The sequence below is a fragment of the Eumetopias jubatus genome, unplaced genomic scaffold, assembly GCF_037043125.1.
Source record: "Eumetopias jubatus isolate StellerSeaLion01/CBP00866 unplaced genomic scaffold, mEumJub1_p1.0 scaffold_10, whole genome shotgun sequence".
In the NCBI taxonomy this organism is placed as follows: Eukaryota; Metazoa; Chordata; class Mammalia; order Carnivora; family Otariidae; genus Eumetopias; species Eumetopias jubatus.
Window position 1 is genome coordinate 57,763,706 of NW_028274816.1, and position 23,854 is coordinate 57,787,559.

Sequence of the window (23,854 nt, forward strand, 5' to 3'; positions counted from 1 at the left end):
TTTGTAGTGTACCTTGAAATCTGAGATTTTGATACTTCTTCTTTTTGGAGATTGCTTTGGCATAGACATATCTTTTGGGGGGAGAGGGGCAGGGTATCACCATTCAACCCACTACAATCAATACAGAAGCAATTGTAATTATTTGTGTGGAAGATGATAAGAGCCTGGATTAGGATGGTGGCCTTGGAGACAAGTGGGTAGACTGGAAATGTATATTAGTAGTAGAGCATAGAACACTTAATGATGGCTTTAGAAGAGGAGTTCAGGGATGAGGGATGGTGAATCAGTGTCCTGAGATTTGGACTTAGGGCTATATAAACCAGGTCTGGGTTTCAAAAGACCCTCTCAGGCCATGTGGGGAATGGACTGGAGGGGAGAGACTAAGACCAGGGAGGAGTCTGAGGTTTGGGTCCAGGAGGAAGAGCACAAGTCCTAAGCCAGCCCAAGCCAAGAGAACAGAGAGAAGTGGAGAGAGCAGAGAATCAAGATGTAGAAAGGATTGGATTATGGAATGACAGGCTGTATGGGAAAGAGGAAGAGAGGGAATGAGGACATCCACCCAGGGGTTGGCCCACCAGGAAGAAAGAATCTGTGAACTTGAAGACAGATCTCTTGATATTATCCAGTCAGAGGAGAAAAAAAAATAAGAATGAAAATACAGGGCATCTGGGTGGCTCAGATGGTTAAGCATCCGCCTTCGGCTCAGGTCATGATCCCAGGGTCCTTGGATCGAGTCCTGCTTTGGGCTCCTTGCTCAGTGGGGAGCCTGCTTCTCCCTCTGCCTCTCTCTCTCTCTCTCTCTCTCTCTCTCTGTCTCTTATGAATAAATAAATAAAATCTTAAAAAAAAGAATGCAAATACATTTCTGAGGATCTAATGTACAGCATGGTGACTACAGTTAATAATTCAGTATTGTGGGGGGCCTGGGTGGCTCAGTCGATTAAGCGTCTGCCTTCAGCTCAGGTCATGATCCCGGGGTCCTGGGATCAAGCCCCGAGTCGGGCTCTCTGCTCAGTAGTGAGCCTCCGCCCTGCCCATGCTCTCTCTCTCTATCTCTCTCTCTCTCTCTGTCAAATAAATAAAGAAAATCTTTAAAAAAAAAATCATGTTGTACGCTTGAAATATATACAATTATAATTGTCAATTATTCCTCGATAACATTGGAAAAAGAAAAAGAGGAAGTCCACAGCCAAAAATCAGAATACTATTAATATGAATTGATTTTTGATGACATTAATAAGAAAATATATTGCATTTGGAGCCTTAAAAAAAAAAAAAAAAAAAACAGTGGATGAGATCTCTCAGAAAAAGAAGGTGCTGAGTCTCTAAGAGGCACTGGTTTTCCAGGACCTGGGTGGATATCAGGATGATAGGAACATCCCCAAACATGGAAATCTGACTTGATGAGAGTGGGGGCTGTGGGGCAACAGGAGAGACTTTCAGAGGCTGCTGAGTATGTGGCTCAGGTCTGGAGACAACCAAGCACTGCAGACCTAGATCTAACTGCCAGGGTCCCAGGTTCAATCCTAACTCGTCCCCAGCCTCCCCTTCTTGGGGCCCCAGTGCAGTTGCAGGAAGTACTGCTTGAGGCTCAGCTTCCTCTCCGGGTGTTTTGGCACAGCCCAGCCACCCCCCTCACTCCCGGGGACCTTCCCACTTGGGGCACTGCAGCACTTTCACTTCCCTCAGGTGCCCAACCCCTGCCCCAGCATATGGGAGCACCGTGGTCTACACTTGTTGCCAAGAACAGGATGCAGACTCTGAGAGAGGGGCCGTGACAAGGTGCGCGGGGGGTGGGGGGCATAAGCAGAGAAAGGACCAGCATGCAGAGAGAAGGGGCCAGAAACCCATAGAGGGAGGAGATAGATGCAGGGGGGTGGGGAGGGCAGGCAGGGATGGACAGAGACCCAGAGAGAAGGGAACAGAGACCCGGAAAAGGGAGGACGAGAGACTGAGGGCTGGGAAGGGGGGACAGAGAGGGATGCAGAGATGGCAGAGCTTAGCAGGCAGTGAGGTCAGAGTGTCTGTGAGGTCGGCTGCTGTCCAGGGCTGGCCTGGGGTCCTGGTGCCCAGAGTAGGTGTGTGCAAGGAGCTCAGGAGTCCCTATGGGAGTCCCATAAGGAGCCATGGAGACCTGGGAGGGACTACCCAGCGTGTCCTTGGTGCCCACAAATTCCAAGGCCCCTCAGGTACTGGTGTGTGTCCCACTGGGGCAGGTGAGGGAGGCAGGGGGTGGGCAGAGACAGACAAGAAAGCCACCTCGCCTGTAGAGGGAGGGGGTGGGGCTCCACCCCGGGGACTTCCTCTTTCTCTGTGTTCTTCCTTTCTCCCTCTCTGTCTCTCACGGCCTCTGTCTTTCTGCCTGTCTCCTCCGGGGCCAACACCTCTTCTGTTCTGTCCCTCCCACGGCTGCCCACCCCTCTAGGTGAAGATGTCGGCCCAGGACAGCTGCCTCAGCCTCATCAAGTACCTCCTCTTCGTTTTCAACCTCTTCTTCTTCGTGAGTTGCCACATGGCTGCCCAGCCCAGGCCCTGGCCCCCACCCCTGCTGCAGCCACCTGACCTGATATATACCACCCCACCCCACCCCTGCCTTTGCCCACCGCCATGTTCCCATCTCCTCTGGCCAGGTCCTAGGCAGCCTTATCTTCTGCTTTGGCATCTGGATACTCATTGACAAGACCAGCTTCGTGTCCTTTGTAGGTGAGGGGGCCGGGGCCATTGGGGAGGGCCTGCTGGAGCAAATGTGACCTGGCCTTCCCCTGTGTGACATCCTGGGATCCCCACTGTCCCAGGGTCTGCTTCACAGCCTGCCACTGCTCTTAGCCTTGGGGTCTTCCTCTGGCAAATGAGTTGTGCATACGAATGATAATAAAAATGGTAATAGCCATTTCTCAGGCACTTCCTGCAGCTCATGCAGATGCTTATCAGATCCTCCCACAAACCTTCCCCACTCTTGAGGTTGAGAGAGGGGATGTCACTTACTGGATGTCACACAGCAAGGAAGTAGAAGAGCAGATAAAACACCAATAATAGTAGGAAAGTAATAATGGAATAATAGTCGAGATCCTAATGGTTCATATTTAATAACTGTTTGCCCTGTATTGAGGACTGCATTGAACACATGCCTCCCATGTGTCCCTTAAAATAATCCTAGGGAGTAGATATCATCCTCCCCTAGCCCTCAGGGAGGTTTTAGTGACTGATCCAATGCCACAGACCAAATGATGGGACTGAAACTATTGGGGGTGAGGAGGAGAAGAAGGAGCAGAGACTGAGAGCAAGAGGGAGAACCTGTGACTAGGGAGAAAGGGGGACAGAGATCCAGAGAGAAAACAGAGACCTAGAGAGACTCAGATGGGACAGAGTCCCAGACGGAGAAGAGAGAATCCCAGAAGGAGAGAAACAGACTCAACATGTGGCAGGGACAGACACCCAGAGAAAGAGGCCCCCCAGAATATGCTCCCCAGTTGAGTGGCTGTGTGGGTAGGGAATGGGGCTCCCTGGAGCTGTGCGCACGAGCCCAATGTCACTGCCTCTCACCTCCCCCAGGCTTGTCCTTCGTGCCCCTGCAGATCTGGTCCAAGGCCCTGGCCATCTCAGGAATTCTCACCATGGGCCTTGCCCTCCTGGGCTGTGTGGGGGCCCTGAAGGAGCTCCGCTGCCTCCTGGGCCTGGTGAGTGCCCTGCCCACATACCCCCTCAAATAGAGCCCTGGCAGCTCTGCATCCTGGGAGGGGACTCAGTCTGAACTCTCCACTCTACTCCCCAGTATTTTGGGATACTGCTGCTCCTGTTTGCCACGCAGATCACCCTGGGAATCCTCATCTCCACTCAGCGGATGCGGGTGAGCTTGGCTTCCCCTCCCCACACTCTCGCCCGCAAACGTATGGGGCGGTGGAGGGGGGAGAAACAAAAGCAGACACGGGCTGACATGGACAAAGGGAAAAAACAGTGACAGGCAGAGGAAGACAGTGAGAGTCAGAGACCCAGAGACGGACACACAGGAAGATAGACAAGGAGAGTCGAAGATCACGACATGGACAGACGAAGACAGACATAGCAAGAGACACAGATCCAAAGGGAAACAGAAAAAAACAGGCAGAGAAACAGGAGAGACAGAGACCTAATGAGAGAGCGTGGGAGATAGCGGGGGAGCAGAAAGACACGACAGAAACAGGCAGAGATTTTGAGGAACAGAGACATAGCCATTCAGTGAGAAATCGAGACCGACTTCAAGCCGCTCGGGGCACCCCTTGGGACTGAGAAAGCCCGGGAGGGCTGGACTGGGTAGGGGCAAAGGGGGGTGGGGAAGCGGGTGGGACTCCAGCCTCACTCTCCGCCTCTTAGCTGGAACGGAGGGTGAAGGACATCGTGATGGAGACAATCCAAAACTACCGCTCGCGCCCGGAGGAGTCGGCGGCGGAAGAGAGCTGGGACTACGTGCAGTTCCAGGTACGTGAGGCCCCCACCCACGCGGACGCGTATGCCTCCCTCTAGCTCAGGGACTCTGACGAAGCCGGGGCCCGCAGCGCCAGGACCCCAAGGTGACGCTACCCCACCCACCCCACCTCCAGCCAGCCCAACGTGGCCCCGCCCCCGGAAGAGAACGTAACCGACTCCGATGTGGCCTTGTCCCCCCCAGCTCCCAGACCCTGGAGAGGCTCCGCTTTCTGCCCCGACAAGACTTCGCCCTCAGCCCCAAGGCCCTAGCGTAACCCCACTCCCTAATCCTTAGTGACTCTGGCCCTCACGGGACCCGGCCCACGTGAGACTCCATTCCCTGGTCATTCACATGGCCCTGCCCTCCCATCCACCTGACCCCTGCCCGAGGCTACCCACCCAATCTTCGGTGCGCCGCGCGATTCTGCAGCTCCTCCCACAGCCCCAGGTGGCCCGTGATTCGTCTCTCCCAACCCCATGTTCCCCTAATGTCCCCAAGCCTAGCCCGCCGTCCCCCAGCCTGAACCCACTATTTAGCCCTCTGCTCCCCAACACGACCTCATACACATCACCCAGTCCCCTGAACCCGCAAGTCATCTTGAATCCCTCCAGTCCCCGTCCCTCTGACTCTTGTCCCTCTTCCAGCTGCGCTGCTGCGGCTGGAACTCTCCCCGGGACTGGTTCAATATCCCCAGCCTCATCAGCAACGAGTCGGAGGTGCATCGCGTGCCCTGCTCCTGCTATAATTCATCAGCGACCAATGACTCCGCAGTCTTCGATAAGCTCTCGTTCCCCCAGTTCAGCCGGCTCCGACCACTGGCGCGGCCCCGGCACAGTACAGACCTTTGCGTGGTTCCTGCAAACAGCAATATCTACAACGAGGTGGGGAGGGTTTGGAGCCCGCTAGAAAGGGGAGGGCCCTGTGAGGGGGTAGGGCAGCGGTAGGGGCTTGCTCCCCAGGAGGCGGAACCGCCGGACAAGGGAAGGGTCTGCAGGGTGGGGCTACGAGAAAACGGTACATCAGGAGGGGTGGGGCCCCCTAGAAGGGGCGTGACCTGCAGGGGCGGGGCCTAAAAGTCCTGACTGAAAGGAGGCTGGGACCGCGCGAAGTGGAGAGACTCTAGAGAACCCTACTAACTAGGGATGCGGGGCGGTGCCTGAAGGAGGGGTGAGGGCTGGGCTGAGGAGAACAGTGGGCACGGGCTTGAGGGCGAATCCCCGAAAGAACCCTACTTTTAACCTTTCCCCACATCCCCAGGGCTGCGCGCGGAGCCTCCAAAAGTGGTTGCACAACAACCTCATCTCCATAGTGGGCATTTGTCTGGGCGTCGGTCTACTTGAGGTAATTTGGTCCCGTCCCCGCTCGCGATTGGCCGTGCAGTCCGTAGACGGCCCCGCCCCAAGCTGCCCGTCCTCCCATTCTCTGGGAAAGGTGCAGGCGTGCTAGAGCGTCAGCCAATCCAGGCTCTCCTGCCTCTCCACTTGGCACGAGGGAGACCCACCCTCTGCGAGCCCTGATTGGTTGCACGCAGGAAGTAGGCGGCCTCCCCCGCCCTCGCGAAGTTCCCATTGGCCCTCCTTGGCGTTCCAGCGCCCTGCTCTTAGCCGCAATATCCCTCCCCTTTCCCCGCAGGTGAGTGTAGCGGGGCTGAGCCTGCTACTACTGCGCTGCGCGCTCCGCCGGACACGCCAGCTTCAGGTGCCGGGCGCCTGTGGTTCGAGCCCCGGGCCTGGCCCGAGTGCTGATGGCGGCGGCGGGCGCTGTGGTGTACTGAGCAGCAGCGCGCGTAGCGGCGGTCTGTGGGGTGGCTGGGGCATGGCGGATGCCTGTCCCAACTGGGGGGACAAGTCCCCACAGGGCAAGCTGCCCATGGCCCTGGGGCCCTGGCCGCTTTGGGATCAAGACGAGGAACAACCTGAGACCAGGAGCGCGGGCGAGGAGGTGGAGGTCGAGGTGGAATTAGCGGCCGAGGCAGAGAGGGAGACAGATGAGCCTCCGGAATAAAGTGTCCTGGGCTAGCTGCGGATCTCACTCCTTCCCAGGCTCTAAACCTGCGCTAGACGCAGCTGGATACGCCCTACCCCACCCTATTCCCCTTCTTTCCATCTTCCCTCCTCCCCCCGCCTCTTTGGTAACTTACCCCAAGCCCCCAAATTCCCATCCCTGACCCCATCTGTCTCAACCTGGCGGAGCTCCCCCTCTAGCCCCACCCTTCGCCGCCGCTCCCATGACCCCATCCCACCCAAATCTCCGCGCTTTTCTTCCCCTGGCGCCACCCCTTTTTTCTCCCTCGGAACCCCCACTATCCCGACCCCAATCCGCCTAGCCGGCACCCCGTGGACCTCTCTGACCAGGTCTCCTTTCTCTATAGCTCAGCTTCATGACGCTCTCGATATTCCTGTGCAGAAACCTGGATCAAGTCTACGACCGGCTCGCTCGGTACCGCTAGGCCCCGTCCCTTCAAGTGCCCTAGGGGCTTCCCTGTGGTCTGTAAATATTTGTTCAATCCCCAGTTTGCCCCAACCATTGAGTCCTCCACCTCCTCATTTCCCCGGGGGACCCAGATGTCTGCCTGCCCAGCTGCTGTCACCTCTCCCGCGGGACCTGGGGCTTCCGGCCACCAGCTTCCTGCCCCCAAAGACACCTCATTTCCTAGCCTTATCTCTCGGCTTACCACCTCCCACAGGATTATTTTCGCCCAAACCCCAAATAAACCCCCTGCGTTTTGGTAAAATAGTTTTATCCTCTGTCAAAACACAAACCAACACACTTTGCGGGTGAGGGGAGGCAACACAGTATATAGCCCACGTCTTATTGAGAAGAGAGGATGACATTTAAAAGCCTCACCCCACAGCTTGCCCTAATACCCACTTATAAATATCTCTTGTTATATTAAAAAAAATATTTCCAGGGCCCACCTGGCTCTGCTCCTGCACAAAGGGTTAACCTTCAGTATTTGATCTCAAGATCACAGGGTTGGGGGTGGTAAAGAGAGGCAGGTTGGGAAGGGGGGGTGCTGAAAAACAGAGGGACAAACCAACATACTTTCTAAGGCCATCCAAAACATCCAGAACCAAGTTGGGGGAGGGCGCCTGTTAGAGACTGAGAAACCAGTGCTGTACCTCGGGGCTGTCTCACTCCTGTCCCCAGTCCCTGATGCTCTGGAGTGATCTGTCCTTTCAGCTACCACTGTGAGGTCCCAGTATCAGAACCCATCTTTTCAACTCACCACCCAGCTTTTAAGGTCCTCTAACACGGAGCAGCCCCCTCCCCAAATGAGCATGAAGAAAGCTGGAGGTACTTCCTGGGAGGAGGGTATTCCGGGGGGTGAGCCACTTTTGGGTCCCCTTTCAGTCCCTGACCAGGCGATAAATGTGGTGCTGGGCCCCCCGCTCACTGGTGGAGACCTCAAAGACGTAGGCGGTGCAGAGCAGCAGCTCCTGGGTGTCTCTGTTTGTCACCACCTGCCAAGGAGGCAAGAGAAAGGGTTTATGCAAAAAAGGAAGAGCAGAGACCACTGTGTCCTGTACCATGGGATACCTAGGAAAGAGGTCCCTACCATATCACATTCCCTAGGTAGAGGGGATGCCTGACACGTCCGGTTCCCCATCTGAGCGTTCGTTGGCAGTGAGGGGCCTCACATCAGATGGCATATCAAAGTTAACCAAAGTAAGGGCGCCTGGGTGACTCAGTCAGTTAAGCGTCCAACTCTTGGTTTCGGCTCAGGTCGTGATCTCATGGTCATGAGATCAAGCCCCACATTGGGCTCTGTGTTCAGTGCGGTCTACTTCAGATTCTCTCTCCCTTTCCCTCTTCCTTCAGCTCTCTCTCTCAAATAAAATCTATGAAGTTAACCAAAGTTAAAAGGGGATCCCACCATAGCATGTTCCCTGGGCTAAGGTTAGGTTCCCTATGAAGGAGGGTCCCCTAACCTGAGGATCCACCATGGGATGTCCTCCAAGTCAGTTTCTCCAGTGAGAGGGGGATCCCCCTAAATGAGAGTGCTGCGGAGTCCCCACCACATCAGTGTCCTGGGTAAAGGGGTCCCCTAAGCAAAGGCTCAACTGTGGGCTCCCCCATGTCAGTCCCCCAGGTGAAAGGGTCCCCAGGCTGAGGGGCTGTTGTGGGCACTCCCCACCACATCAGCTGCCCTGCTCGGCCCAGCCCCCAGGCCTCACCTGGAGGATGGTGAAGTTCTCCAGGACACTGTTCATCATATAGCGCTCGGGCAGCTGTCGCAGTTTGTGCAAGAAATTCACCAGGTACTCACACATGGGTGAGCGCAGCAGGCGGTACACAAACCTCCCATCCTCCAGCTGGGCACGCTCCGTCTGAACCGGGATGGGGGCGCAGAGTGGGGAGGACAGTGACCAAGAGACACAGGGGTCGCCCCAGGCACTGTGTGCCTCCCCGATGCCACGCCCACTCCCCACTGCCATCATTCCCCCATCGCCCCATCCGTGGGACCTGGACCCGTGGGTATCCAACTTGGGATCCCTGAGCCTGCAAACCAGGGAGCCCCCCAGCCTCTCAAAACTGTGCTCTGAGCCCTCCTCCAAGACCTCTGAACTGCTCTGACCCCCAGGCCCTCAGATCCCCTCACACCCTCCAAAGACCCCCTCCACTAGGTCTCCAAACTCTGACTTCTGATTTCAAGACCCCTCAGGCCCTCAGCAATCCCTAAGTGTGACCCCTAAACCTCCTTGCCCTGCAGATTCCTCCATATCCATAAGAACCTTCTGAATCTTAGTGAGTGTAAATCTCTGTACCACACATTACCTTTGAACCCTCAAAATAACCCCTACATGTGACTTGGGAACACAATATCAGCTCTAAGCCCATGTATTAATGAAATCCCCAAAGAGGAGAGGATACTCCCCACCCCACCACACAGACACCCAAGTGCAGGAGCTGTTGTGGCTTTGGTCCCTTTAGTCTGCACCCCCAAAGTGGCAGGTGGCTGGGCGCTCACCTGCCAGAGCTCCACCCCTCCAGCCTCACCTCCACCTTCTCCACCACCTGCTTGCCAAAGGAGCAGACCTTGGAGGAACAGGTGAGGGTCATGTGCTCCAGGCTCTCGTACTGGCTGCTCACTCCGTAGAAGCCACCGCCGCTGCCACCAGCCCCTACCTCCTCGCCACTTGGGCCCCAGTTCAAGTCCGCCTGGAGGATAGGGAGGCACAGGTAGGTTCATTATAAATGGTGGGGACTCTTCTCAAGTGGAACTCTGCCCCAGGGCCTGGTTTCCCCCATAGCCCTGCAGTTGCCTACCTCTCCTCCTCTGTATTCAAAGCCCCATGTCTCCACGGGCCTGTTTCTGGAAAACACCCACCCTTCTATTGGTACTGGAGAAGGCTGGCTCCCTAAAATGGTCCTGACCCTCTCTCCCCAGTAACAGCCCCCCCCCCAACAATTCAACTTTCTTCTCCTGGAGCCCCCAACTCAGGAGTTCAGCCCCTTCCAAGGCCCTGGTTACTAAGAAGGCAGTTTACTCCCTAGCAACCAGCGACTCCACCCCCCCTCCCCCAGGCCTTCATGATCCTGGTTGCTAAGGCAAGTGGCTACTCCCTAGCAAAGGGGCCTGCAGGGTCCTGGGGAAGCCTGACTCCTCTCCAGAACATTCTCCCCAGCTCTGTCAGCCAATCCTTGGAGGTCAGACCCCTCTAAGACCCCAGTGGCCAAGTGGGCAGACAGTCCATTAGGCCAAGTGGGACCTAACAAAGCCTAAGACCTCATCACACTTGCGGTCTGAGCCCCTTGGTCAACTTTTCAGGAAGCCTACCTCTCTCTCTTCCTAACTTGTTGCTCACTCGACCAGGTCACTCTCTGAGATCGTTTAATCTCCTCAGAGGCCTGATGCCATGCATCACCCTGGCAATGGCCACTCCCAGCCTCCCCAGCCACACCCCTGCATCCCTTCAGAGGCTGGGCTTTCTAGGAGTTGTTCTCCAGACAGACCCGGTGAGGCCTGTCTTAAGTCCCAACAATGCCTAAGATCTCAGCGGCACATCCGCAGAGCCATCTTGGGCCCCCACACACTAGAACACTTTATAACCATGGTTGCTACAGGCCCAGCCGAGCCAGTAAACTTCAAGCCCTCAGCAGGCTTCGTTCTTAGACACTAGATCATGCCACAGCTCTGGTTAACAAGCGTTAACACCCCCCTGAACATTCATAACATTTATTGGATCCCTACAGCATCAGCCCCTGTAGTGGACACCAAACCAAATGGGCCTAAGAAAGACCCAAGATGGACCCTCTTATTCACAGTTATATACATAGCACTTGGCATAGAGCCTCGAGTACAGTAAGTGTTTAATAAATGATTGTTAAATAAATAAAGGCTTTCACGAAGTCCCTCCCAGGTCCTGCAGTCACTTTTTTAAGGCCAGACATTCTCTAGCAACAGGGCCTGGTGGCACTGTGTTCTCTTCAGAAACCAAACCCCGTGCCTCTATTTGCTAAGGGACAGGAGCCATCCCTTAGCGACAAGGCTTCATGTGGCCGGGTGGAGCGCAGGGAAGTCTGAAAGGTTGCAAGCCAATCCCCAAGGCCACATCAGTCGTGCAACTGGTTGTGGCAACGTCTAGTGTGATCTGGGGAGGTCCAAGTCCTACCCATCGTGCCCTAGGGGTAAAACTACTCGGGGCTCTTGTTACAAAGCAGGCTGACACTCTGAGCTTGTCTCCCTTAGAGCCAGAGGCCTTAGATGGGAGGCCACGTGATTTGTGGGCACTTTGTTTTGGTGGCAGAACTCACCCAGAACTTGACCAGGAAGAAGGCGTGAGGGGGCCCGCGATCGTACAGCTCCCGAAGGCCGCCCTTTTTCTCAGGGAATTTGTCATAGATCTGCCGGACGTCCACACTCTCGAGGGGGGGCGCTCCAGGGCTGGGGCAGTGCTGGCTGATGTGTACAAACAGGTGCCTCTGGTACTGAGAAGGGTGGGCCGTGGGTGAGGAGTGGGAGATAGGCTGGACCCCGGGTGCTCACTGCCCCCAGCTCCCACTAGCTATTTCACACTGTCCACCCAGACACTGGGCCTGACTCCCAAGCACTTGTCGCCATTCCCTTCTGCCGCACCGCACCTCAGTCCCCAAGTCGTCTCCCCTGCTCTCCATCCTCACAGCCCTGTCCCCTCCACCCTCTCCCCATTCTCCTCCCTGGCCTCCCAGCCTCCGATCTCCACTCTCCAGGTCATCCCTCACACACCCCCAGAGCTGACCGTGGACCTCCCCTGCTCACAATCCTCCTGTGGCTCCCCAGAGCACCCAGGACAAAACCCACAGCCCCCTCAACCTGGCCCTATACTGAATAGGTGCCCCCAAATGTTCACTCCATCGATGGATGGGTGGATGGGATGGATGGAATCCACATGGCCCATATCAAGACTCCCTATCTGTCCCCATTCTTACCACTTCTTGTCCGTATTCAGAAATCCTCATACCTTTCCCATCGTCTCTGTCATTAGAAATCCTCCCTCCATCCTCCAGTGCCCAAGTCTATGCAAATTTGCCTCTTCCTGGAGCCTCACTTGATCACAATCAGATGGGACCTCTCTTTTCTATAGTTCCCCATCACCCTCAGGAGAAAGTCTAGATCCCTCAGCTTGGCAATGCCAGCTTCTCCCGCACTGGCACCTGCCCACCTGCAGCCTCACCAGCTCCCACACCTTATTTGACTATTTGTTTCCCTGAAAACTTCATGCTGTTTTCATCTCTGTACCTGGAACATAAAGTTCTGCACGTGACAAACTCCTATATAAACCTCAAAGCCCAACTCAAATGTTGTCATTTCAGGGAAACCTTCACTAACTTCCCAGGCAGAATGACTCCTCTGGGGATGCCTGGGTTGGCTCAGTTGGTTAGGCGTCTGCCTTCGGCTCAGTTGGTTAGGCGTCTGCCTTCGGCTCAGGTTTGTGTCTGGGATCGAGTCCCACATCAGGCTCCTTGCTCAGCAAGGAGCCTGCTTCTCCCTCTGCCCACACCCCTGCTTGTGCTCTCTCTCTGACAAATAAATAAGTAAATCCTTAAAAAAAAAAAAAAAGAATGACTGCTCTGTACATCCACAAAAACTTGAGCTTCCCCTATCCCAGCACATACTCATCGTTCAATAGATATCTACTGAGAGACCTACTGTGTGCAGGCACTATTCTGGGTCCTAGGGCTACAAGACAAAGTCCCTGGCCTCATGGAGTTCTCATGGAGTCTACTAGCAAAGACAGAAAAATTTAAAAATCAACCCATGGATAATATAAATTTCAGAGTGATGAATGCTATGAAAAAAATTCCCAATAAAGAATAGGAAAGCGGTTGAGCATGATGGCAGCTGGTATTTTCCATAAAGTGGTCTGGGAAAGCCAATCTGAGAAGATAAGCAAAGGCCTGAACGAATGGCGAGAGACAGTGGTGGTATCTGGGGAAAACATATTCCAGGTGGCAAGAACAGCAGAGGCAAAGGCCCTGAGGCAGGGGTGGGCCTGGTGTGTTTGAGAAAGTGCATGGAGGCCAGTGTGACCAGAGCAGAATGGGCAAGCGTTTAAGGGCAGGAGGTGAGGACAGAGCAGGAATGGGGGTCAGATCATGCAGAGCCTTGTGGGAAACTGAAAGGACTTTACCTTTGCTCCAAGTGAGATGAGAGGGTTTCAACTTGGGTTTTACAGGATCACCATACACAGCAATTGGTGTTTATGTGGCTGTGGCAGAGACTGCTAGGTGTTCAGAAACCCCCCACTCCTTTTCACACAACTAAACTACACTTCCCAAACTCCTTTGCAGTGAGGTGTGACCACATGACTACATTCTGGCCAATGGGATGTGAGCAGAACCTGAGAGTTGCCACTTCCAAGCCAGACCCGTAAAAACTCCTGCACAATTCTTGAGTCTCTCCCTTCCACCATCTACTGGCCAGATGCAGGGAATCCAGCAGCAGATTCTGAAGCCCTAGAAAACGTCAGAACCACAAAATGGAAGGAGCCTGAATTCTCCGAATCACTGTGTGTAAAGCTCCTAACTGAACACCTACAATGAAATGTTACAAGAGTGAGAAACTGGTATTATGTTCATTCCCTAAAGGTTAAGGTTATTTCTGCTAACAGTCAGCCCACCATGACTAATATGGCATCTGTCTCCATCCTAGCCCAGGAAAAGCTCAAGTCTAGAAACAAGATCTGTTTTCCAGGTTCCCAGTCTCCACCACAAAGCTTGGTACACAGTAGGCCCTAAAAAATATTTGCTGAATGAACAAGCAATGACCTGGAGAGTTTTTCTGACCTTCCCAACCGTGACCCCACGACCATCCAGTTCCTCCATGCTAGCAGTTCTCAAAGTGTGGTCCCCAGGCCAGCAGCATCAACATCGCCTGGGAGAATGTTAGAAATGCAAATTCTCAAGCCCCACGCCAGACCTACTGCATCAGAATTTGAAGGTGGGGCCCAGCAATCTATGTTTCAACAAGCCCTCCGTGTTATTTTGATACATGCTAAAGTTTGAGAACCCCTGCTTTATCCTTTCCCTTCCTATCACCCTCTACATTCCAACCCCCTGCCCCCGCTCCTGGCCAGTGACTATTCTAAAATTGCACTCACAGAATCAACGGCATCGGGCGGTTCCACAAAGGCTGAGAACTCCACCAGCTGCAACCGGGCAGTGCCCAGGGCCCGAGCCTGCCAGGCTGGGGGTGATGGGGCAGGTGGGGGCAGGGCAGGGGGTGACAGGGCTTGGGGGGGCTCGTACCCTAGAGAGAGAGGGAAAAAAGAACAATAAAAATGGCTAACATGTATTAAATACATCAAGCACTCTTCTCTCTTGCCTACCTCCGCTTAGAAGCTAAAAAAGCTAAATACTCACTTTCCCAGCCTCCCTTGCAACTAGAGATGGCCATGTGACACAGTCCTGGCCAATGAGACGTTAGGGGAAATCTGCTGAGGGGCTTCTGAGAAGGAGTTTCTTCCTGAATGAAAAAGACAGAACTTTGGGAGGAGAAAGCTTTTGGCCCTGGCCAAGTCCTGCTTGAGACATGATGCCTGGAATCACAACAGCCATCTTGGGATGACAAGAAAGAGGCCAAGGCACCTAGAGAAATGCCAGTCCCGATATTGCTGAGCTGCTGAGTCAGCATAAGAGCACCCCACCTCCAGACTTTTTGTTATGTGAAATCATTAAAGCCTTTATTATTTAAGGCACTATTAATTTGGGCATTCTGTTACTTGCAGCCAAAAGCATTACGAATTGATGAATCTGTGGAACCTGAGAGTTCCCTTTCACCAGTATGAGTTCTTAGGACCACATCAGCATGGACTTCTGGAAGCCATCTTTGCTGCCAGGTGGGAATGAAGCCATCACACACCACAGGGGAAAGCAGAACCAAGCAAATCTGACACTACCATTTGAGCCCCTGGATCCAGCTGTGCCTGAAGCCGTCAAGTCACCCCTGAAATATCAGTTACCTAAACCAATAAATTCCTTTTTTTTTAGCTTGATTTGAGCAAATCATTGAGCTTGATTTCAGTTTCTGCCACTTGCATCTGAAAGAATCTTCAGATGGACCTTCCCAGTGTCCTCTAGGCTAGCACGTGGCAGAACACAAACCCAGTGTGTCTGAATTCAGAGGCCATGATCTTAACCACTACAAATTCTATCACTCATCTTTCCATACCCCCTACAAGCCTTGCCTCAGATCTGGACCTCTGTAGAAATGTGTGCCCTGATCAGTGGAAGGTGAAGGAAAGGCAGTTGGGGTTGAGGAGAGAGGGGAGACAAGGAAGATAGAGTAGACTCTTACCTGGGAGGTCAGTAGATGGGGGGGTCAGTGACAAGGAGAACGGTGTCTGCGAGAATGGCTTCACACTGAGGGAGAAAGGAAGCTGGGGGTCAGCAAGGTAGCAAGATAACTGTACCAGCTAAGGTTTACCAGGGGCCACCACAAGCCAGACCCTTTGCTAGCTAGCACGTAATGTGCAAAAGTTCATGGAATCCTCACAGCCTGGGAGGTTAGGTGCAATTACTGCTCTTCCCATTTTGCGTAGGAGGAAACTGAGGCACACACAGTCACAAAGCTGGGGCACAGTGGAGCCTGGGCTCAAATCCAAGTCAGTCCCAACTACGAAGCCTACGGTCTTGGTGATGATATTTTGGTGCCTCTCACAAAATGGCAGAAAGAGAAGAGAAACAGGATCTCAGGAGGTGGGGAAAAAAACACAAAAGAATAGGCAACATGGGGAAAGAGGAGGATGAAGGGTCAGGAGGGTAGGAGAAAATGACCAAGGTCAGGAGATGGGACGTTGGTCCGAAGTTCAGGGTGGGGAAGCAGCACAACAAAATCTAAATGTCCAGTTTAGATTCTGTCCAATGCAACTTCCTGCCATGATGGACATGTTCCACATGTGCACTGTCCAGTATGGTAGCCACTGGCCACATGTTGCTACTGAGCACACCACATGTGACTACTGAGCACGAATGTGACTAGAGTGCCCAAGGGACTGAATTTTTAATTTTTTTTTAAGATTTTATTTATTTATTTGACAGAGAGAGACACAGCGAGAGAGGGAACACAAGCAGGGGGAGTGGGAGAGGGAGAAGCAGGCTTCCCGCGGAGCAGGGAGCCCGATGCGGGACTCGATCCCAGGACCCTGGGATCATGACCTGAGCCGAAGGCAGACGCTTAACGACTGAGCCACCCAGGGGCCCCTGAATTTTTAATTTTAATCGACTTAAAATTCAGTAAATATACATGGCTAGTGACTGCGGTATTGGACAGCACAGCTCTAGAGGCCAATTACCTGTGGGTAGACAAGGGGATGATTGAGACTGAAAGGTCAGAGGCCATGGAGAAAACACTTGGGGTCAGAGGTCAGGAAGAGGTCAAGAGTCAAAAGACCAGGGGCACCTGGCTGGTTCAGTCCATATAGCATGAGACTCTGGATCTCAGGTTTGTGGGTTTGAGCCCCATGTACGGTATAGAGATTACTAAAAATAAAATCTTGGGGCGCTTGGGTGGCTCAGTCGGTTAAGCATCTGCCTTCGGCTCAGGTCATGATCCCGGGGTCCTGGGATTGAGCCCCACATCGAGCTCCTTGCTCAGCAGCGAGCCTGCTTCTCCTTCTCCCTCTGCCTCCTACTCCCCCTGCTTGTGCTCTCTCTCTCTGTCAAATAAATAAATAAGGGAGCCCGATGCGGGGCTCAATCCCAAGACCCTGGGATCATAACTAGAGCCGAAGGCAGACGCTTAACGACTGAGCCACCCAGGCGCCCCAATAAAATCTTTTTTAAAAATTTTAAAAACTAAAATCTTAAAAAAATAATAATAATAAAATAAAATAAAATCTCAAGCGGTGCCTGGGAGGCTCAGTAAGTTAAGTGTCTGACTCTTGATTTCGGCTCAGGTCATGATTTCATGGGTCATAGGATGGAGCCCTGCATTGGGCTACCTGCTCAGCGGGGAGTCTGCCTGAGATTCTCTCTCTCTCTCTCTCAAATAAATAAATAAATTAATTAAAATAAGATAAAACAAAATAAAATATTTAAAAATAAATAAATAAAATCTTTAAAAAAATGAAAGAAAAAAAAAAGAGTCAAAAGACCAGTATCAGGAAGACACACACTCCAGGGACCTTCAGACCTCCACTCCCAGGGGCCTTGCCCTAGGACTCGGCACCCCAATTCTGAAATCTAAATTCCAGTACCCTACCCACTGACTTAATCTCTTGTCATCAGGGCTGCCGGCCAAACACCACCTCCTCAGAGAGGCCTTTCTTGACCACTGTCTAAATAGGGCACATACACCTTGTTTTATTTCCCACATTTATTCTTTTCGTGTGAATGTTTATTGGTTTACATGTTTGTTGTCAGTCTCCTCCCCGCTCCAAATATGGAAGCTCCATGAAGGAAGGGATCCTGTCTAACTTGTTTAATGCTGTGTCCCAATCTAATCAGGGTACCGGGCCCTTAATAGGTGCTCAATAAACATTTGACAGACTGGCCAGTGGCTGAATACCTTCTCTCATTTCCTGGAGCTCACCAAATTTTCCTGCCTCAGAGCCTTGGCACATGCTGTTTTCACTGCCTAAAATATTCCCTGACCCCATTCTTTGCCTGGCCAAGTCCTACTATGCCTTCAAGGTTACCTCCTTACAGAAACCCTCAGAACTCTCTCCCTCAACCCAGAACCTGTTGCAGTTCTTCACAGCACATCACATACTCTTCAATTTTGTGTTTAGGCAGGCAATGATTTAATTAACATCCATCTCCCCCATTTGACTATCAGCTCCCCTAAAGGTGGGATCCCAGTGCCACCGACCCACCCCTCCTTCCAACTCAGCCCCCTCCGTGCAAACCTGCAGTTCCTTCTGCCCAGGGGACTTGTTCTGACCCTTTCCTGGGTCCTAGCACCTCACTGGGAAAATTTCTTCTCTCCCTGGAGCCTGGATCCCACAGCATGTCACTTCCCTCGTGCTCTGGCAACACCCTCAACACCACTCCTCACAGTCCCGCGGCCACAGTGCCCTCCCAACACCCCGCCTGGATCCACTGGCTCCTCTCTGGGCTGAAAACTGCCCTTCCCATGAGTCTCTGGGGCTTGTTTCTATTCTTCCAGGCAAACAAACACATTCTGTCACCCTCAGGGCTCTCTCAGGGCTGAAAGGGACGTTCCCATGTACCTCGGGGACCCATTTCCTTCCTTTTGACTCTGAGAGAAGACACCTCCTCTCCCCTCAGGCCCAAGAACACCTCTGCGGGAGGAGAACACGCCTTCCCATGAGGCTCTGGGGCCCAGCCAATCTCACTGGGATGCCATTATCCCCACGGACATCCTCCCGGCCCTGCACATTCATCCAGTCCCATACTGGGCTCCTTTCTTCCCCAAACCTGCTCCTCCCCCAGGTCACCCATCTCCGGACCGCCACCAACCCCAGTCACCACCAACCCCAGTCACCACCTGACCCTGGGCACTGCCTTTGCCTCTCTACTCCTTCTCAGTCCATGCGCCCCCTCCTCCGGACTCTCGCTGCCCTGCCCCCCCTCCCCAGGTCAGGCCACATCCTCCGCTCCAAACCCTCGCCCCAGCCTCCTCTCTGGGATTCAAATCCAGAGAGCTGGCTGCAGAAGCAGAGTAAGAAAGGTCTATGTAGATGTAATGGGGGGAGTGGGGTGCTGAGCCAAAACAGAAAGTACTCACTCTGGAACATTCCAGGGGGGGCCAGAGCCCCCCGACCAAAACTGGAAAAGCTCAGAAGCCTGGAAAAGAGACAAAGAAGGGGGGGGCGGGGGTCAGTCAGTCAGTCAGTGCCCCGTCGAAACCAGAGCCCCCCCCCTTCCAGTTCTGAGCCCCACAATCCCTCAGCCACCTGAGGACCAGCAGGGCCCAGTTTGGCCTGCAGGGAAGGTGCTGAGATGAGCTGGGCTGAGGACATGGTGGCCATGGTCTGGAAAGCCTTGTCCTTGGAAACCTGGTCCTGGAGGAGAAGTTGAGGTCCATGTTAATGGGGAATCCCAGTCGACACAGCAGGCGTGGGTCAACGCCAGGGAGGGCAAGCATGGGGAGATGCAGAGCTGGGGAGTCAGGCAAAGGATTGGGGAGGGCACAAATCCTTCTTCCTACAGCCCCCTGCCCCTCCTGGCCCCCTCAGGAATGTCTGGGGTAAAGCAGCGGGTGGGAGGATGGGCAGGGGCACTTACCACATTCAAGGCCTGCCCGTGGGGGCGGGGGAGGGTGCCAAAGGAGGAAAGAAAACATGACTTAGGAAGTGAGGCCTGGATTCTCACCTTCCTGCTCTCCCTACCCCTACAGTTCCACCACCCTGAGCTGAAAAATGGGAGGAAGGGGGAGCAAGGATGAATATGGAACAGGAAGTAGAGGGGCCCAGGCCTAGAGGGGAAAAGGGGTTCTTATACCCAGCATAAAAGACAGTAAACAGTATAAGGGTTTGTAGGTCAAAAAAGAGCTGGAAGTGAAGGTTTCCGGATATACAGGCAACAGGAAGTGAGAATTTCAGACCCAGAGGGAATAGGCAGTGAACATTTCCTAGCCCAGACAGGACAGAGATGGGACCATGAGGTCCAGAAAAGACCAGACGTGAAGGTTTTTTTGGACCTGGAGAGAAAGCAGATGGAGGCTTCTTTGTACAAAAAAAAAAAAAAAAAAAAAAAAAAGGAACAGGAAGTGATGGTCCCCAAATCCAAAGGAAGAGGCAGAAAAGACCCTACACCCAGAGGAGAAGAAAATGAGGGTCTCAGGCCAAGAGGGAACCGGAAATCCAGCGGATGAAGAAAAAGGATGTGCAAATTTCCAAACAAAACAAAGATTTCTGGACCCGGAAATGCCAGGCAGGCCACATGGGGACTAAAAAATGGGAAGATGAACCAGAAAGAGATGAAGAAGAGGTCCTCAAAGCACATGAGGGGAAAGAGAGGACACCCGCGGGAGGAGAGGGAGCAAGGGGGATGACAGCAGCGGCCAGAGGAGACGCCCGACACCCGTCCTTCTTGCCTGTGATGAGCTAAATCTCTGTCCTCCTCTCCCTACGAACCTCTTCCTCACCCAGGACCTCTATCCACCCCACTTGCTGGGCCACTCACCCCCCCACCTGGGATGTCTACTTCCTCATTCTGTCTACATCTCCGTGTGACTGTCCCCATCTCTGGTTACCCACTCTGGGCCTCTCTGTCCCCCTTTCTCTGCATTTCTGTTGACCTCTTCTCTGGGTCTCTGTCTCCTCTCTCTCGCTGGGTCTCTGTCCCCTTCTCCCTGGGTCTCTGTGTCCCTCTCTCTGATCCTCTGTCCCCCACTCTCATGGTCTCCACCCCCTCTCTCTGGGTGTCTGCCTTGGTCCCTACCTTGAGCTTGGACTGGATTTCCCTTGATTTCCTTCGAGCCAGAACCTGGATGTGACTAGAGACCTGGGGGGAGCAACAGAGAAGCAGACTCAGGCCACGGCCACTTGCCCCTTGAATCCCCTCCCCCTTCCCACCCTGCAGGTGGCCCCCAGAGCTCCCAGAACATGAAAGATGATGAGCGCACAGAACATACTAGCTATCTCCGGCACATGCTAACACAGATGTGTCCGCAGAGGCTGGTCTCTTCTCACCAACGCTACTGATCTTCCCCAGACCCAGCAAATCCGGGCCTCCTTTCCCTTCCTCATCTTCTTTCTGGATCTTTTCGGCCTCTCTACCTTAGTCTCTGGTTCTAACACAGCTGCTAAGAGATCCAGACCAAAACAGGCACAGTAGAGAATACTCATAGAGGTGCCAACAAGACAGACGAAAGCACATGAACCAGATCCTCCTTGAACCTGAAGCCGCCCATCCAAGGATGCTCCCCCCCCACCCCAAAGACAAGCCTGCCCCAGAGAGAGGCCCACAAGTCAGTCCTGAGACCTGTTTGCGAGTTCGGGTCTTCCCTGTTCTCAGCTTGATGTAGCGGGCAATCAGCTCATTCCGACCTGAAGAGTCAAAGACGGGACAGAGTTAGACCTTCACGGGACTTCCCAACACACAGGACACCAGGGCAGAAGAGAGAAGCAACAGTTGCCAGAGGTCTGCAAGCAAGCTGGGCTGCAGATCATTGCAGCTCTGTGGGAGAGGAGTTACCACCGCAGGCTTTGGAGCCTGACTGTCTGGGTTCATATCCCAGCCCCACCACTGCTGTGACCTTAAGCAAACCACTTAACCCTCCTGTGCCTCAGTTTTCTCATCTGTGCAAATAGCAATGATAGCTCCTACCTGAGTCTTAATCAGTGGGGGCCAGGGCAGAAGAGAGGGTCGGACTCACCATACATCTTGCCTTCATCAGACAGGATGATTTTCCGCCGGCCGCATGGCGGGTAGATGGCCAGGGCCTCCTGGAAGCTCTGCTCGATGTCTGGACTCCACACACCTTCTGCGTCCGGGCCCCCATCGCCCCCAGCCCCCTCGCTGCCGCCGGTGCCCTCCTCACTTCCTTCCTCACTTCCTGTCCAGCCACTGCCATCGTCCAGGGGGGCCCCAGCCCGGGGTTCCCCCATCTGGGCCTGGAGAAACATAGAACTCAGCAAGGTTCCCCGCCCCCCACCCAACCGCCCCCCAGAGAGACTTCAGGGCAGTGAGGGCTGGGAGTTCAGATTGCTGGGTCTGAGGGAGGAGAGAGCGAGGGGGCCCGGATTATTTCTGGGTCTGAGGGAAGCCGGAGGCTGGGGGCCGGGACTCCTAAGTCCTGCAGAAGGGGGCTGGATTTTTCTGGGGCAGCTGAGGGTGAGAGTGTCCTCTGTGTTTCCAGGGGAGCTGGGTTGTGGTGAAGTCTTGAAGACCCCAGAGTAATGCCTACAGCGCACGAGGGCCAAACCTTTGGGTATGGATTACTGGCTTAAAGAAGACTGGAGTCGGGGCCTAGTTGCAGGGAAGGGGGTTGTGGATGAGATCTTCTCAGTCCCACCCCAAGAACAGGTGCTAGGATGTGAACAGCAGCTGCGAGAAAAGAAGGAGGAGGGGCCCTGGCCCTAGTAAGACTGAAGGGGGGGGCGTCCAGAGAGAGGGGGACAGAAACCCAGGGAGCACGAGACAGACTTTCAGAGAGGGGGAAACAGAGATCCAGTGGCGGGGGGGGGTGAGGGGGACAGACACACAGGGGAGGCAGAGAGACCCAGAGAAAGTGGGGGACAGAGACCCAGAGAGAAGGGGACAGAGACCCAGAGAGAGAAGGGACAGAGACTCAGGGCAAAAACTCAAGCCCAGACCAGGAAAAACCCACAGAACCACAAACTGGGGGGCAGGGGCGCCCTGCCATCAGGAGAGCCAGAACAAAGGGCCCAGGCGTCCCCTCCCCCAGTTTCCCACAACCCCCATCTGGGGAGGGGCTGGCCGGCAAGGGCGCCTCCCCTCTGGCCCTCGGCCCCGCCCCTTCCCTCCCCTCCCCCTGCGCCGTGGGCTCGGATCCAACTCAAGTTCCCAGTGACTTTCCGGAGGCCAGGAACAGGGGAAAACTTTTTCCAATACAGTCAGATCCCGCCTCCCAGGCGGCTCCACGTCTTCCACAGCTTTCCCAGGACCCCAGAGTCCAGGCTCCCATCCCCCTCCTCCCTCGGACCCTGGAGCCCAGGCCGAGACAGACAAAGACCCCAGGCCGAGCCCAGTGGCGCTGAAGCGTTCAGGACCCCCGTAGGCCAAAATCCCAGCCCAGCTCTCCCCATGTGGCCAGACAAAGGGACGGAGGAGCCGGGTAAGAAAGGTCCCCACTAATTTCCCGCCCCAGGCCCCAAACTTCCGAAAAGGCAAGACTGAAGACCCAGAAAGCGCTGTAGCCCGCCCTATGCCACCCCGGAGGCCTCCTTTCTCCATTAGGAGGACCAGGCGTCCACAAATGACACACAGAAACCAATTCGGTCAGAAACACGTACAGGTTCCTTTCTCACTTCAAACCCACACCGCCGCATACACTCATACCCTCCGGACACAGCCGCCAAAGTCCCCAGCCCTCACCCACTCCCGAGCGCCCAATCCCAAACTCAGACCCATCAACAGACACCCCAACTCCGGCGAAAGTTCCAACACCTCACTAAGACTCGGTCACAAGCGCAAACTCGGGCCCCCGGGCAAAAAGAGGGCGGCAAGCAATTCAGAGACGATCCCACAAACACCTCAACTCACAACGCGTAGTTTCCCACCCCGACTCACACACCCCAAAGCTGGATCCCCGACTCCCGCCGGCGCCTTCCTACCTCCCGGCCTGGGGCTGGGGAGCCGCGGGCGGGCGGGGCGCTGCGATGGAGAAAGTTGCCCGGGAGCTTTGTTTGGGAAAAGTGGGAGGGACCGGAGGGGGGGCGGGCCTGGGCGCCGGACACAGGGAAGGGGGATCCGACGGTGACAGTTTGGAGGAGGATTTTTGCTTTGGCAAAGGTGAAGTCTAGCTTGGGCCTGGTACGAACCTCAGGATTCAGATGCTTGCTTGCATCCCTGGGAGAGGAGAGGGACGCGGGATCCGGACTCCTAGGTCCCAGGGAGGAGGCTGATGGGGGCCAAGAAACCTGGGTCTGAAGGAGCCGGGGTCTGGAGCCCTGGACTTTTGACTACCCTCTAGTGTGTTCGTATGTTGGGGATGTGGGAGTGATAAGAACACCAAAGAATCTTTTCTGTTCAGCCTCAAGTATATTTTTTGAGGATCGAGGTATGTGAAGATGGGTTTTTGATTGATTTCTAAGCCAACAGGGTTTCCTGTGACTGCCAGAGTTAAGAGGCGGGCAAGAGGACTGGGAATTTATTGGAGAGTCACGGGAGAGCAGATTCTTGCAAACACACGCGCCTGTGGACTGGAGGTGGCAGCTATCCCAAGACCGGGAGAGAACCTCGGTGCCCGAGCGGAGAGGAGCTAGGGCCCGGACTCCTGGGTCCCTCAAAGATGAGGTGTCGGATGTTCAAACTCAGGGAAATAGAAGGGCCCGG

The 23,854-nt window shown here is 54.3% G+C and overlaps 2 protein-coding genes across 10 annotated transcripts; one reads left to right on the forward strand and one right to left on the reverse strand.

Annotated features, from left to right (window-relative positions):
• Window positions 1-1,648: 1,648 nt before the first annotated feature.
• Window positions 1,649-7,178, forward strand: CD37 (CD37 molecule). Of its 4 annotated transcripts, none has more exons than XM_028091443.2 (9): window positions 1,649-1,782; window positions 2,426-2,500; window positions 2,631-2,703; window positions 3,553-3,677; window positions 3,773-3,847; window positions 4,351-4,455; window positions 5,089-5,325; window positions 5,702-5,785; window positions 6,077-6,800. In XM_028091443.2, exons 2-9 carry the CDS (start codon window positions 2,432-2,434, stop codon window positions 6,446-6,448), a joined length of 1,140 nt encoding a protein of 379 aa, XP_027947244.1. In that variant the 5' UTR covers window positions 1,649-1,782; window positions 2,426-2,431; the 3' UTR covers window positions 6,449-6,800. The 4 variants fall into 4 exon arrangements, with proteins under 4 accessions (XP_027947244.1, XP_027947247.1, XP_027947248.1 ...); XM_028091446.2 differs by lacking the exon at window positions 6,077-6,800 and adding an exon at window positions 6,816-7,178 and having other exon boundaries at window positions 1,657-1,782; XM_028091447.2 differs by lacking the exons at window positions 1,649-1,782; window positions 6,077-6,800 and adding an exon at window positions 6,816-7,178 and having other exon boundaries at window positions 2,318-2,500.
• A 616-nt stretch (window positions 7,179-7,794) lies between these two features.
• On the reverse strand, window positions 7,795-22,930 carry TEAD2 (TEA domain transcription factor 2). Of its 6 annotated transcripts, XM_088027718.1 has the most exons (13): window positions 22,895-22,930; window positions 21,213-21,450; window positions 20,819-20,883; window positions 20,276-20,338; window positions 19,118-19,129; window positions 18,787-18,894; window positions 18,618-18,676; window positions 15,225-15,289; window positions 14,029-14,177; window positions 11,204-11,377; window positions 9,485-9,607; window positions 8,623-8,775; window positions 7,795-7,908 (listed from the first exon to the last, which is right to left on the reverse strand). In XM_088027718.1, exons 1-13 carry the CDS (start codon window positions 22,928-22,930, stop codon window positions 7,795-7,797), a joined length of 1,359 nt encoding a protein of 452 aa, XP_087883844.1. The 6 variants fall into 6 exon arrangements, with proteins under 6 accessions (XP_087883844.1, XP_027947240.1, XP_087883845.1 ...); XM_028091439.2 differs by lacking the exon at window positions 22,895-22,930 and having other exon boundaries at window positions 9,446-9,607; window positions 21,213-21,444; XM_088027719.1 differs by lacking the exons at window positions 19,118-19,129; window positions 22,895-22,930 and having other exon boundaries at window positions 9,446-9,607; window positions 21,318-21,444.
• Window positions 22,931-23,854: the final 924 nt, after the last annotated feature.

Excerpts from the sequence above, each read along its gene's own strand:
- CD37 (XM_028091443.2), top strand. The coding sequence starts at position 2,432 with ATGTCGGCCCAGGACAGCTGCCTCAGCCTCATCAAGTACCTCCTCTTC. Across the intron at positions 2,501-2,630 it reads TTTTCAACCTCTTCTTCTTC|GTCCTAGGCAGCCTTATCTT; the intron begins GTGAGTTGCCAC and ends TCCTCTGGCCAG. Across the intron at positions 4,456-5,088 it reads GGGACTACGTGCAGTTCCAG|CTGCGCTGCTGCGGCTGGAA; the intron begins GTACGTGAGGCC and ends TCCCTCTTCCAG.
- TEAD2 (XM_088027718.1), bottom strand. The coding sequence starts at position 22,930 with ATGGGTCTGAGTTTGGGATTGGGCGCTCGGGAGTGG. Across the intron at positions 20,884-21,212 it reads TGATGAAGGCAAGATGTATG|GTCGGAATGAGCTGATTGCC; the intron begins GTGAGTCCGACC and ends TTGACTCTTCAG. Across the intron at positions 20,339-20,818 it reads AGACCCGAACTCGCAAACAG|GTCTCTAGTCACATCCAGGT; the intron begins GTCTCAGGACTG and ends TGCTCCCCCCAG.